At 44.4% G+C, this 14,462-nt stretch overlaps 1 protein-coding gene across 1 annotated transcript in view; it reads right to left on the reverse strand.

Moving 5' to 3' along the window:
* Window positions 1-609: 609 nt before the first annotated feature.
* The window catches only part of CMAS (cytidine monophosphate N-acetylneuraminic acid synthetase), a 33,717-nt gene continuing 19,864 nt past the window's right edge, over window positions 610-14,462 (reverse strand). The window contains exon 8 of the mRNA XM_075552009.1: window positions 610-1,173. Within this exon, the coding sequence (XP_075408124.1) occupies window positions 983-1,173 (191 nt within the window). The 3' untranslated portion in view covers window positions 610-982. The remainder of the gene's footprint in view (window positions 1,174-14,462) is intronic.

The following is a 14,462-nucleotide window of genomic DNA, read 5'->3' on the forward strand; positions in this document are numbered from 1 at the left end:
GGAGCTTCATTTTGTGTTGCTCCTTAGAGAAAGCTTGTCTGCAACCACTCCCCATTATGGCCCACTGTCCTACTGGTGGCAATGGGCTATGCACTGCACTGTTTTCCCCTAATTTATGATGGAGTCTCTTGTGAACGCAGTTCAAAACCAAGAGCCGCCACAGGAGGATGAGGCTTTCTGTTCGGAGGATTTCTCACCAGAATTGTAACGTTCTTAAGTCTCATAATCATGAACAGTGTGAGTTGTGTGCCCACTGTAATGAGTCATGGAACCCAGCTGAGAAGTAGCGAGTGGTATGGGAGATGAAGCCTTGCGTCAGAGAATTGAACAGAGGAGCTTTATTAGCAGAGAAGGACCCACGCAGCAACAATGAGAACTAAGGCTGGACATTGTAACTGTGACCAGACTAGGGGACATTCCACCTTTTCTGTAGTCAGCAATTCTGAGAAGGACACAATATTTGCATGTATGTGCTGACTTTACACTTAGTATCCAGTGGTTGTGTCTCACTTTGCTTGGACAATGTACGAAAGAAGTGGAAGCTGAATAAATCTCCTAAGTACTAATGACGCAGCTTTCATCACGTTTGAGAAATGTAATTTTATTAATTGATATAGGAGTATGTCTTACCAGACAGACTATCATCAAATAAAGTCCCAGGATCATTGAAAGCACACACACAAACATACACAGTTTCACAGGATACAATACAAATTCGATGTTGACGATGTCTTATTTGCATTCATTAAAAATCTGAGACTGCAATCAATCTCTAAACAATTGCGTAAAGAGAAAAGGAGAGCACAATTATTTCACAGATTTGGGAATGGTAATTTGAGAATGCTTTCTTTAGACGTTATTAAGGTGTATCACAAATCAAATCACATCCAAACATGACAACATGAAAATTTCCTTAATCAACAACAAAAGCAGAGCCGCTGACCAAGACTGTACACCTTCTTTTTCAACATTATACTAATTTCTATTTTTGGCATGAATTACTAGCTTTTTCCATCAGTAGGAAAATGTGTTCGGCAAACTCTCGAATGGCGCCCCGGCCACCATTGCACTTGCAAATGTACCCGACAGCCTTTTGGGCGGTGGCACAGGCGTCAGCAGGGACTCCACTTAGGCCCACTTTCTTCAAGCACTCTTCATCGGACACTTCATTCCCTGCCAATTCAAAACAAACACAGTCTCAACATTTGAAAAAACAGAAGGTGAAAATAATGCCAACAGCAACCAATAAATAAATCTGGTAACTTTAGTTCGATCAAAGGCCGCCCTGTGTATAAGGATACTTAAGATTAGGTTGAAAAAATATATTTCTAAGGACCCTGGGAAGATGGCGCAGGGATGAGTCCCTTGTGTAGAACTTCCCTTCTTGACTCAGAGACTTGACAGGTGAGGAGGCCTGGGAATTCAGACATGAGAATTCTTGGCACTCCAGAAATATCTTGGACCTACCTCTTCAAGTTTGGTCCCCACAGAATACACTGAGCACCCTGGGAGCGAGGCCCATCCCTTTTCCCTCTAGCTGGTGGGTCCATGAGGTAGCAGGTGCCTGCATTCCGTGCTCTGCTCCAGCTCAGCGAGTTGGGTCCCCTTTTTGCTGGCTCAGCAACCCACTGGCTTGGGAGAATATCCCTTATCAGACAGACGTTCAAGTGGAGCCTCTGCTCTGGCTCCCCCACGCCCCCTTCCTTGCGGACCCCTGGAGGCTGGAGCTCTCAGTGGGCAGAACAGACCCTTCAGAGTTTCTCCCATACCAATTCTCCCCCCAACCCCCCCCCCCTGCAGAGTTCAGCTCAAATGGCAGCTAAATTCCACCTAATGTGAACAGGGATCCTGCCCAGGGTACCCACAGGGCACATCCGGAACTCCCTGGGTACTTCAATAGCATTTTAGATGTTTCCTGTTTTCCCAACTCTTTTCCCCGAGAATGGAACCAGAGTTGTCTGAGGCTCTCCCCACCCCAGCTAGGCATCGTGCTGACACTGGGCCTTACTGTCCTTAGCAGGACCTTCTCCTGATGGGAAGTCCCCTACCTCTATAGCCTATTTCCACCCTGAGACCTCAGCATGTAAAGGGCAAACGGTACTAGTACTAAGTGGCACAGAGCCCAAATACGGCTCCCACAATATAAAGTGACATTCCCCATTTGAAAAATGGAAAATGGTGTGCCTCAGAAATACGGGTCTTCGGGTGTAAACACAGTAAGAGACAGGCCACATTCTACCTATATTATATACAGGGTTGAGATGTGACTCTGGTAGATTTTTTTCTTTTATATTTTAATTTTCGTTCTTTTCTTTTTTAAAAAATTTACTTATTTCATTGGGGACTTTCACAGCTCTGATCACAATCCATACATATATCCATTTTGTCAAACCCATCTGTATACATGTTGTCATCATCTTTTTCAAAACTTTCTTCTACTTGAGCCCCTGGCATCAGCTCATTTTACCCCACTTCCTCCCATGCCCTCTTGATAATTTATGATTTTTTTTTCATGTCTTACACCGACTGCTGTCTCATTTCACCCACTTTTCTGCTGTTTGACCCCTTGGGATGGGGGCCATACATTGATCATTGAGATCGGTTACCCCTTACCCGCCCCTACCCTCCTTACCCTCCTAGTATCGTTGCCCCTCTTATTATTCCTAAGGGGTTTATCTGTTCTGGATTCCCTGGTGTTGCAAATTCGTATCTGTACCAGTCTACATGTTCTGGTCTAGCCAGGTTTGTAAGACAGAATTGGGGTCATGGTGGTGGGGGGAGAGGGCAAGCATTAAAGAACTAGAGGAAGGCTGTGTGTTTCATTGGTGCTATACTGCACCCTGGTTGGCTCTTCTCTTTCTTGTGGCTGTTCTGACAGGGGGTGTCCAATTGACTACTGATGGGCTTTGGATCTCCACTCTTCCCTCCCCCTCATTCCCACTGATATGCCTTTTGTTTGTTTTGGGTCTTTGATGCCTGATACCTGATCCCATCCACACCTCATGATCACACAGGCTGGTGCGTTCTTTCATGTGGGCTTTGCTGCTTTTCAGCTGGATGACCGCTTGTTTATCTTCAAGCCTTTACGACCTGAGACACTTATCTTTTGAAAGCTGGACCATCATCAGCTTTCTTAGACTCTGGTAGATCTTTTAAAATACCTCTCATCCCAAGCACATTACCTCAAAACCCCGCTCCCCCCCACCCCTGTGAAGCTGCTCTATTATAAGCTTCAAGCAACTCCCTCTTCCAATCTATCAAAAAGTACTGTATCTAACAGGAAGACTTCCTATGATATACACGATCACTTAAAACCGATTCTCCAACAGTGATCTATGTGTCCTGCCCACCCAAATATCACTCCTTCTGGATCACCACACAATACAATTTCCAGCTCTTATCTGATCCACCTCTAACCCATAATGCCCCCAAAACAGGAACCAACAGCAGCCACCACAAAAAATAAATAAACCAAAGTGAACAATAGATGATTGATTATCTAAACCCAATGGAATGCACAGAAAAAGATGATCTTAAACTGCCATAAAGAAAGTACAAGAGAATGATGTTGATGGCCATACACGAGATCTGGAAATCAATCCAGAAAACAGAAGAAGAAATTGAGATAATAAAAACCTCATACTCAAAGGAAATCCAGAAATTAAATAACAGGTTAGCAGAAATAATTAACACAGTACAAGGGTTGAGCAATAAAATGGAAGAAAAGAAAATAGAATCAGTGAACTTGAAGCAAGCAGTCTTCAGCAAATGTGAGAAACAAGCAAAAGGGCAAAAGAACAAAGAGCGTGGGGATGATGTGGGAGGCCCCCCCAAGGAGAAGTAATGTAAGGCTCACTGGTATTCCAGAGTACAAGGAAGCAAGTCTGCAGATAGAACTGTAAGATGTCTGGGAAATGATGCCAATGTAGGGTCACCCATGATGTAGGATCACCTGTCGGGAGTTTCTGTCGTGTGATTGGCAGGTGTGCAGGTGAAGAGGCTAATTCGGAGGACTCAGGTGTGAGCCCTAGTTTCGTAGCACCAGGGGTGGGGGAGGGTGTCTTTTGTTGGCTGTCCCACAGACAGCATAGCTGTGCTTGCCACAGCACACGTTGCCCTGCATTTCCCAGCACCTGACACCTGCGCACCACGTTCCCTTGTATTGCTCCCTCCCCTTCCTCTAAGCACCCCATTCTCATACCCTGAAAACCCCACACACCATGTTCCCAGGTTCCTACCCTGCCTCTCACCCTCCAAGCCCTTATGACCACTGATTTGACAATAGTATTAAGAGTAATGGAGAGTACTTTGACGGTGATAAGGTTTTTTTAAAAACAATTTAAATACATACCTTCCCTCCCCCACCTTTCCCCTACCCTCCTGGTATTGCTACTCCCATTTCTATTACTGAGGAGTTGATCTGACCTGTATTCCATGGGTCATGAGCTCTTACCTGTCCAGAGTAAATGCTCTGGTCTAGCCAGAACTGAAAGGCAGGTCTGGGGTCATGATATATTTTTCTAAGCTCTCATCACTGGTTATATAGGAATCCAATTGATTTCTGCTTGTTCATTTTGTATCCTGTTACTATACTACACTTGGCTATTATTCCCAAAATCCTATTGTGGACCTCTTGGGATTCTCAATATATGAGGGGGTACCCCTCCAATGGTGGGCACCCAATGATATGATTTTTAGTTCTTTGATGTCTGATAACTAGTCCGTTCTGCACCTTGTGGGTCAGACAGGCTGGTGTGCTTCTTCCATGTGGGCTTTGATGCTTCTCAGCTAGATGGCCGCTTGTTTATCTTCAGGCCTTTAAGACCCCAGCCGCTGTATCTTTTAGTAGCCAGGCACCATTAGCTTTCTTCACCACATTTGCTTATGCACACGTTTGTCTTCAGTGGTCGTGTCAGGAAGGTGTGCATTCTGGAATGCCAATTTAATAGAACAAAGTGTTCTTGCATTGAGTAAGCACTTGATTGGAGGTCCAATGTCCATCTGCTGCCTTAATACTAAACCTATAAATAAATGCACATAGATCTGTTTCCCTGCACTCAGATATTTACATATGTACATTCCAGTCTTTGGACCTCTATAAATACCCGTTGTCACCTAGTTCTTTCCTCTATTTCCTTTTACTTTCCTCTTGTTCCACTATCATGCTCAGCCTTCATTTTGGGTTTCAGTAATTTCTCTGGGTTACCTTGCCCTTGCTGATTCAGTGTAAGATATGAAAACAAAAATAATTTATAATTTATCTAGGGGTCAAAAGGACAGGGGGAAGGAGGGGAAAATGAGGAGATGATACCAAGGGCTTCAATAGAAAGTACATGTTTAGAAAATGTTGATGGCCACATATGTAAACATATGCTTGACACAATTGATGTGTGGAATGTTGTAAGAGCTACAAGAGTTCCTGATGAAATGACAACAACAGAAGACCTTCAATAAGAAAACGACGAAACATTGCTACAAGAGACCTAAATGGATCCACACAAATGGAATAACATTCCATGTTCGTGGAGCAGAAGGCTCAAAATAGTGATGATATCAATACTACCTAAAGCAACGTACAAATTCAATGCAATCCCGATCCAGATTCCAGCATCATTCGTCAAAGATATGGACAAAGTGATTACCAAACTCATATGGGAAGGGAAGAAATCCACGACTTGGCTTCAAAACCTACTACACTACCACAGTTGTCAAAGCTGTCTGGTACTGGTATAACAAAAGATATTCGGACCAATGGATCAGGACAGAATATCCAGAAATAAAAATATCTACATACAGATTTTTGACAAAGGCCCCCAAAACATTAAATGGGAATCAGCTGCTGTCTTCAATGAATGGTGTTAGAAACTCTGGATATCCATGGGCAGAACATCCACATCTTCACTCCATGCACAAAATAAACTTAAGGTGGACTTACGACCTAGAGGTAAAACCCAAGGCTATCAGGATCAACAGTGAGAAAGTGGGACAAAGCTGGGAGTGCTAGTGCGGGAATACATGAGCTAGCAGATTCACCAAAGGAGGCACACTCCATGGAAGATAACAATAAGAACGGGGCCTGTTTAAATAAAAAACACTTGTGTACATTGAAAGACTTTATTAAAATAAAGAGTAAAAAGAGCCCACAGTTTGGGAAAAGATATTTAGTACAGCACAACAGACAAAGCACTAATTATTAAGATCTAAGAATTTTACAAACTTACAAGAAGAAAAAAACAATAGCCTTCTGAGAAGGTGGGCAAAAGACCTGAACAGACGATTCACAAAGGAAGACACTGGAATGGCTCAGCAACATGAGGAAATGCTCCGGTCACTAGTCATCAGGAAATACACATCTAAACAACAATGAAATACCACCTAGCACCCACTATTGCCGTCCAATTAAAAAAAACAAACAGAACAACAAACGTTGGACAGAGTATGGTGAGATAGGAATGCTTATCCACTACTGGTAGATTTGTAATTACATATAGCCACGATGGAAGGTGATATGGTGATATCTGAAACAGAAGGAACTTGAACTACCATATGACCCAGCAACACCATTACTGGGCATATCCCCCACAGAAATAAGAAACAGAGTATGAACAGATGTCTGTTCCCTCATGTTCAACACAGCACAGTTCACAATAGCAAGAAGCTGGAAAACAGCCTAAATTCCCACCAATAGAAGAGTAGATAAAAAGATCTCTGGTACATGCACACAATGGAATACTATGCACCCCTCAAAAATGGTGATGAAACCATGAAACACCTCAACTAGTAGAGGGATCTGGAAGACATTATGCTGAATGAAGTTAGTCAAGCACAAAAGACAAATACTGTAAGTCTACTGTGGTAGGAACAAGCAAATAGATACAAGCTCAAGCGTTCAGGACATCCAGTCTACTGGTGACCGACCAGACAGCTTGGTAAAGAGCTACACCAGTACCAATAAACTACACATCCTCTGCTCCAAGTTTAAGTAGAGTGTAGTTCACTTGGGCAGAGAGTACCTCACAACAGCTGGGATGTAATGGTCAGTGAAGAGGGGTGGGGTGAATGGAGTCTGCTGGGTGGGAACCATGTGGATCTGGGGTGAGGTCCTCTGGAGAGGGGGGCGGCCCCATCAGAGGGATGAGGCTTACTGATGGGAATGAGAGGGGCACTGCAGGAGAGGAAAGAGGGAATGGCCATGTCAGGGCAAACATATGTGCACGTGTGTTGGGGGAGAGGAGGGAAGGCTGACCGCCAGGTGGGTAGGACAGTGTGAGGATGCCCTTGGGATCACTAGGTAGGGATGGTCTTTAGTGGCGTGCAGCAGGAGGGCCCATCTGACATAGGGCCCATCTGGGGGTACCCCAGGGAAGTCAGGCTGGATGCTGCAAAGCACTGGGACACTGAGTCCTGAATCTTCGGGGTACATGTTAAGCTCCAGAGGCTGCATTGGTGAGACCCCAACTGGGAACACCGCCAGGTGAACTGGAATCTACCCCAGAGACACTTGAAAAACTGAATTAAAAAAAAAAAAAGCTGTAGATCAGTGGGTTTCTGAGGTAGAAGACAGCTGTACCCAAAAGAGGTGTACTGTTGGTTGGCAGATAAATAAGGTCTTGGTACATCAACGCCCTGTATGCTGTGTTAAGATACACATTATCCCGGCAATCCTGCAATGTCCATTCTATTATATTCTGGTTATGTGCTTTTATATTAGGGACCATCTCAAAGGTGCGTTGCCATTGGGACTCGCACCTTCTTGAAACTGTTATTTGTCACCTTATTTGGTAAATGAAACAAAGGGATGTTGAGCCTACAGGGAAAGAACCTACAACAGGGGTTTCAAGGAAGGGGGACAGAGACAGGTGGGAGAGACATGAGGGCGACGATGTGAAGAAGTCCAGGAAGGAAAAGTATGGTTTGGAAAACATGTATGATTATGGAACAAAATTGCACAATTATTTTGGACATGATTGAATTATGGAAGGATATGACATATGTATTGGCTTCCAACTTAGAGCAAACCAAAATAAATAAATGCATAAATGCACAGATAGATAAATAGGTTTTAGGCTCTCACTAGATCCAACTTCACAATTAGTTCTCACATCACGGCCCTGCTGGGTACTCACCCTCATGAAATGATCACTGAAGATAAGGGTGCGACAGGAAAGTGTGGTGAAGGAACCAGATAGTGACAGGCTATCAATCAGAATAATGTCTGGGGTCTTAATGGCTTATATTCAAACAAGCAGCTGTCTAAGAAAGGAGTCAACCAAGTCCACACAGAGAAGCACACCAACTTGTATGATCCCAAGATGACAATTACAAAACTCAAATAGGTGAGGAGAGAAGCATCAGAGTAGAAATGATGAGCACCCAATTTGTGGAGGGCTCTGGGGATGTGGAGAGCGCAAAGCCCATCTGCAGAGTCTCTGGACAGAGCTGGTGGCAGATCCACTCTAGACACAGGCAAGAGTCGAGATTATCCTTACTCTCAGGCCGAGACTATCGTAATCTAGATTATGCTGGATCACACTCCACACTTGGCCAGTTGGCCACCCAATAAGCATTAAGTGGGAAGCAGATGCCCTCTTCAATAGATGGTGCTGGAAAAACTGGATATCCATCTACAGAAGAATGACACAAGATCCGTATCTCATCCCAGGCACAGAAACAAACTTAAGGGGTGATCAAAGGCCTAAATGTAAAACTCAAAGCTACCTAGATGATCAAGGGGAACATTGGGACTTAATTAAACATCGTGGTACGGGGCATATACGAGCTACCTGATATAACAAAAGAAGCATACACTGTGGGAGACAAAATAGATGAATGGGAGCGATTAAAAAGGAACTTGTGTACATGGAAAGACTACATTCAGAGAGTAAAATGAAAGCCCACAGACTGGGAAAAGACATTGAGCAATGGCGTAACAAAGAACAAACTATTAAATCTACAGTGTACTACAGACCTGCAACAAGAAAAATACAGATAACCCTCTGAGCAGGTGGCAAAGGGCCTGAATATACGATTAACCAAGGATGACACCCAAATGGCTAATAAACACATGAGGAAATGCTCTCATTCACTAGCCATCTGGGAAATGCAAGTGAAATTAACCGAGATACCATGGTAGACCAGGTTAAAAAAAAAAAGAGAGAGAACAAATGCTGGAGAGGATGTGGAGAGATCTCTTATACACTGCTGGTGGCCTTGTCAATATGTACAGCTACTGTGGAAAGCAATATGGCGAATCCTACAACAGATGGCAATAGAAATACCGCGATACCATTACTGGGCATGTACCCAAAGGACATAAGAAATAGACCATGAACAGATGCATGCTCCCCCATGTTCATTGCAGCACAGTTGTTAAAGGTGGAGTTGGAAACTGCCTAAATTCCCATCATGAGACTGGATAACAAAACTATGGTGTATAGACACAATGGAATACTACACACCTCTAAAACCAGTGATGAAACCACGAAACAACTCATGACATGAAGGACCTGGAAGACCTTAAGCTGAGTGAAGTGAGCCAACCACAAACGGACACACACTGTAGGAGTCCACTGCTGTAGGGATAAGCAACAGGGCAGACAAAACCTCAGGCTTACGGGGCATCCAGCCTGCTGGCCAGGGTGGGCAGACAGCCTGGCAGAGAGCCTGACAAGTGCCAGTAATCCGTACACATCCTTTCTAGGTATTATCTCGACGATCACTTTGACGGAGGCCTTCGCACGTCTGCTGGGATCGAACTGTCAAGGGAATGAGGGTGGGGAGGGGGGTTGTTGACCCCTTAGTGGCTGCATGCAAAGTTATGACGAGGTCCCCGAGAGAAGTATCGACATCCCTGGCAGAGGGATGAAGGTTGCTTAGGGGCAGTCACGTCAGGAGAAGGAAAAGGGAGCAGAACATGTCCAGGAGAACACAAGTTGCTTGTTGGTTGGTAGAAGATGGGGAGGAGCAATCTCCAAATGAGAGAGAGAGAGAGAGAGAGAGAGAGAGAGAGAGAGAGAGAGAGAGAGAGAGAGACCCCCCTTAATGCTTTTAAGGACCCTAAGTGTGTGTGTGAGGGGTGATATCCTTGGTAATATGCACCGAATAAGTCACACTGTCCCCCGGGGGGGGGTGGTATCCAAAGTGACATGCACTGAATAAGCTACACTTGTCCCGAGCTTCTGGACACACATGGGGGAACCCAGGCCAAGTGCCCCAGAACAATGGGCACTGAATCCTCAACCTTCAGGGTATACAACATGCTCCAAGGGTCAACAAAGAGATCCGACGTTGAAACTACATAAGGTGAACTGGACTGGACACCTTAAAAAGCCCGTAACGTAGAGGGGATCAGAAGACAGCTACAAGATAGAGCCCTCTTCCTAGAACTCCCCTTGCGTGGCCCAGAGATCAACAATTAGATGCAGGACCTGGATTCTCAGCATGCCAAGATTATGGTAGACTTCTCACTTTGATTGTCGCCCACGGATAAAACAGTGGAGCTCGCGGTGGTTTCCTGGCCCCCCAAGTTAGCAAGGTCAGTGGGTGGCGAGTGGCAGCTCCCTCCTTTCTCCTCTAGTTTTGCAGACCACCAGTGTAGCAGATTACCCCAAGCCAGACCGTACCCCCTAAGTGGCGCCTGCAGCTCCCCATGTCCTTGTAGAGCACAGGGGCCCTGGATGCTGGCGCTCATGGTTCCCTTACCGGATCTCCTCTCACCCCTCTTTGCAAGGGAGCAGGCCTACCAGCTGCTAGACAGACACTGCCCAACTAACTCAAAAGGGCTCCAGCCCCGGTAAGAAAGGATCACAATGTGCACTGTCTGAGTATACTAGGTCCCCCCCTATTTTTAGGGGTGGTGGTGGTGATGTTTAAATTATTTTACTGGGGGCTCATACAACTCTTATCACAATCCATACATACATCGTGTCAAGCACATTTGTACATTTGTTGCCATCATCATTCTCAAACATTTTCTTTCTACTTGAGCCCTTGGTATCAGTTCATTTTTACCCCTCCATCCCCACTCCTCTTCCCTCATGAACCCTTGATAATTTATAAATTATTATTTTGTCATGTCTTACACTGTCCAGCGTCTCCCCAGCAAACTCTCTCCTGCCAGTGGAACCGGAACCCAGCATTCCAGTGTTTCTCGGAAGTTCCCCTTCCCCTATCTAGGTATCTGGCTGACACTGGGACTTCCTGTCCTGAGCAGGGTCTCCTCCTGATCGGAACTATTCCACCCTGGACCCCACATGAAGAGCGGGTGCATCCAGGGGACCCAGGCTGGGTGCCGTGGAATGCTGGGACACTGAATCCTGGGTCTTCAAGGCACACAGCCTGCTCTAAAGCAGTGGTTCTCAACCTTCCTAATGCCACGACCCTTTAATACAGTTCATGTTGTGGTGACTCCCAACCATAAAATTACTTTTGTTGCTACTTCATAACTGTAAATTTTGCTAGTGTTACAAATTGGGTGACCCCTGTGAAAGGTCGTTCAATCCCCAAAGGGGTTGCGACCCACAGGTTGAGAACCACTGCTCTAGAGGCTGTATCAGTGAGATTCCATGTGGAAACTCCACTGGGTTAACCGGACTCAACCTCAGACACACTTGTAACCTGAGGACTTAAGACTGAAAAGACAGCTGTAGGAAGCCTGTGGGCGAGCAAACATGGACTTGCTACATCGGTGCCCTATAGGTTGTATTAGGACCTGCATTATTCTAGCAAGTCTGTGACTGACGTTCTCAGTGATTATTATTCTAAATTTTCACTGACAATTAACCCCCATTGTTTGTATAAACAGTGTCCAGCCACAGAGGGACTGATTCTGTACAAGTGGATAATTCAGGTACAGTGATACGGAGTTAGCCTACATCAGCCCAATATATATCTCACAATTGAGCTTTAAAAAATTAGTACTAGGTGCTAATCAAAGACAGTATTAACAAAGAGCATTATGCCCATATGGTAAGACTCTCTACCATAAATTAAGAAGGTTTTGAAAGGGAGTCAAAGGCAGATTAAAAAACAAACAAAATAGAATAATTAGTTCTTACAACATGACCTGGTCGATACTTGTCCTCAGGAAGGGAAAAGAAAAGATGTGGTTGCTATAGCAAAATTTGGAAGAGAAATTAGAAGATCAAATAGCATCTGGGGTGTTAAAGGCTTGTCTCCAAACAACCATCTAAGTGAGATGTCAACTAAATCCACATGGAAGAAACACCAACATCACTGACCAAAGGATTTTGTGTTACATGTTTTTTCTGTATATGAAACCCATGACTGATAAACCCATAGGGACAACAAGTAGAATAAAGGCTGCTGTGTGTGTGTGTGTGTGTGTGTGTGTGTGTGTGTGTGTGTGTGTGAAGAGTGGTGGTGGGGGCAAGGGAGTAAAGGGAGCCGATGTCAAGGAGTCCAGGAGGGAAAGGAATGTTTGGAAACTGATGATGGTGGTAGCAATTGCACAATACTGCTTGGTGTGACTGAACTATGGGATAATATTATGTATTAACTTCCAATTTAAAAAACCACTTGTGTCCTAAGATCTTAAGAGTAAAAATTCATTGAAAAAGCAGAGACCATGAGTATTGAACTGTCAGTAGGCGGACAATCACTAACTTACTATACCAATGCCCACATACTTGAATAAGGCATCTATTACTCTGGCAAGCCTGTGACATTCTCAGTGAACACTGTTCTGAGTTTTCCCTGACAAGTAACTCCCACTGTTTGTGTACATAGCATCCAGGCATGAAGGGGTTTACTCTATGCCATGTGAATAATTCAGGTACTGCAATACGGAGTTTGCCCACTTTGGCTCAGTATCCCTCTTTCAACTGCCTTTTAAAAATTAATTCGTGGTGCTAATCAAAGATAACATTAAAGGAAGATCTTTATATTCTAGGGCAGTGGTTCTCAACCTGTGGGTCGCGACGCCTTTGGGCATTGAACGTCCCTTTCACAGAGGTCACCTAAGACCACATTTCCAATGCTCTTAGGAACTGAGACACTGTTCCTCTATCATCTCCAGGCGGGTCCGGTCACATGCAGACATGCCCACATACAGGGTCACCACAGCGTGAGGAACTGTACTGATCAGTCACGGCATTAGGAAGGTTGAGAACCACTGCTCTAGGGAGATGATCAATAAGTCTATACCGTAAAGTAACAAGGAGGTCCCTACTGGGAGCCAAAGGCAGCTTGAAGAGAGAAAAAAGGCATAGATTGAACACTGATCGCTAGCTCCATTTTCCGAACAATTAGTCCTTACAACATGGCCCTTCTCGATACTCACCCGCAGGAAGGGAACACCGAAGATGTGGTTGCTATAGCAAAATTTGGCAGAGAAATTAGATGGTGCCTGGCTATCAGCTTAAATAGCATCTGGGGCCTTAAAGGCTTGTTTCCAAACCAGCAGCCATCTAAGTGAGATGTCAACGAAACCCACATGGAAGCAGCACACCAACATCAGTGACCAAAGGATTGTAAATCATATAATCTGAAGTCGGAGGAGGTGTATCAGAGCCTAAATTATGAGAATCTACTTTAGAGAAGGCTATCGATGACAGTGGGAGCCCAAATACATTTGTGGTAACTCTAGGAATACGCCTGCAGTGATTTCATTCTATACGTAATGGAGGGACGGGAATAAACTGGTTACAGAGTGGAGCACACTGGAGAGATGGCTGTAGGAGATCAAAATGAAAAACCTGACTAGAATGGTTAAAACCTCGTCAATTGATCCCTACTCTGAACTCTGATACTCATTGGGTCTGAACTGGTTGTCATCATTTTCTGTTTGTTTTTCCTTTCTCGTATTGGGATTTATCTCTGATGCGTTTTGTCATTGGGGATAGTCCTCTTGCACCTCTTATATGTGTTTGTTTGTCAGTACATGAAACCCAGGATTGATGACCTATAGAGACAGCAAGTAGAATAAGGGGTCCAGTGGGGGAGGCTGGGGGTAAAAGGGAGCTGGTAACCATCTGAGTTCAAGAAGAGAGAGAATGCTTCAAAACTGATTATGGTAGCATTAGGTCCGACACTGCTTGATGTGATTCAACTATGGAATGATATCTATATTAGCTCCCAAAGAGGTTTGAGGAAAAAAATATTTCCAAGTTTTTTTAAATTAAAAATTGAGGTCCAGGGTCTCCCCCACTTTTATAAGGGTGATGCTAAAGGACAAGCACTGGGCTGAGTTCAAAGCACTCACCAGTCACTTATTGGGAGAAAGATGAGGCTGTCTGTCCTGAAAAATCGAGTTTCGAAAACTTCACAGAGTTGTTATGAGTCGGAAGTGACTGGGTGGCAGTTGGTTTGGTTTTGATTTATCAAAGGAAGAGAATGAGCCAGACTCATTCATTTAAGCAAGAACTCAAAGTTCACGATGAATAGCTATTTATGCTTCTAAACATTTATCAACTTTTTTTCTATCATCTCTACAACCCTAGCTT

Source organism: Tenrec ecaudatus, chromosome 6 (assembly GCF_050624435.1).
Source record: "Tenrec ecaudatus isolate mTenEca1 chromosome 6, mTenEca1.hap1, whole genome shotgun sequence".
Lineage (NCBI taxonomy): Eukaryota > Metazoa > Chordata > Mammalia > Afrosoricida > Tenrecidae > Tenrec > Tenrec ecaudatus.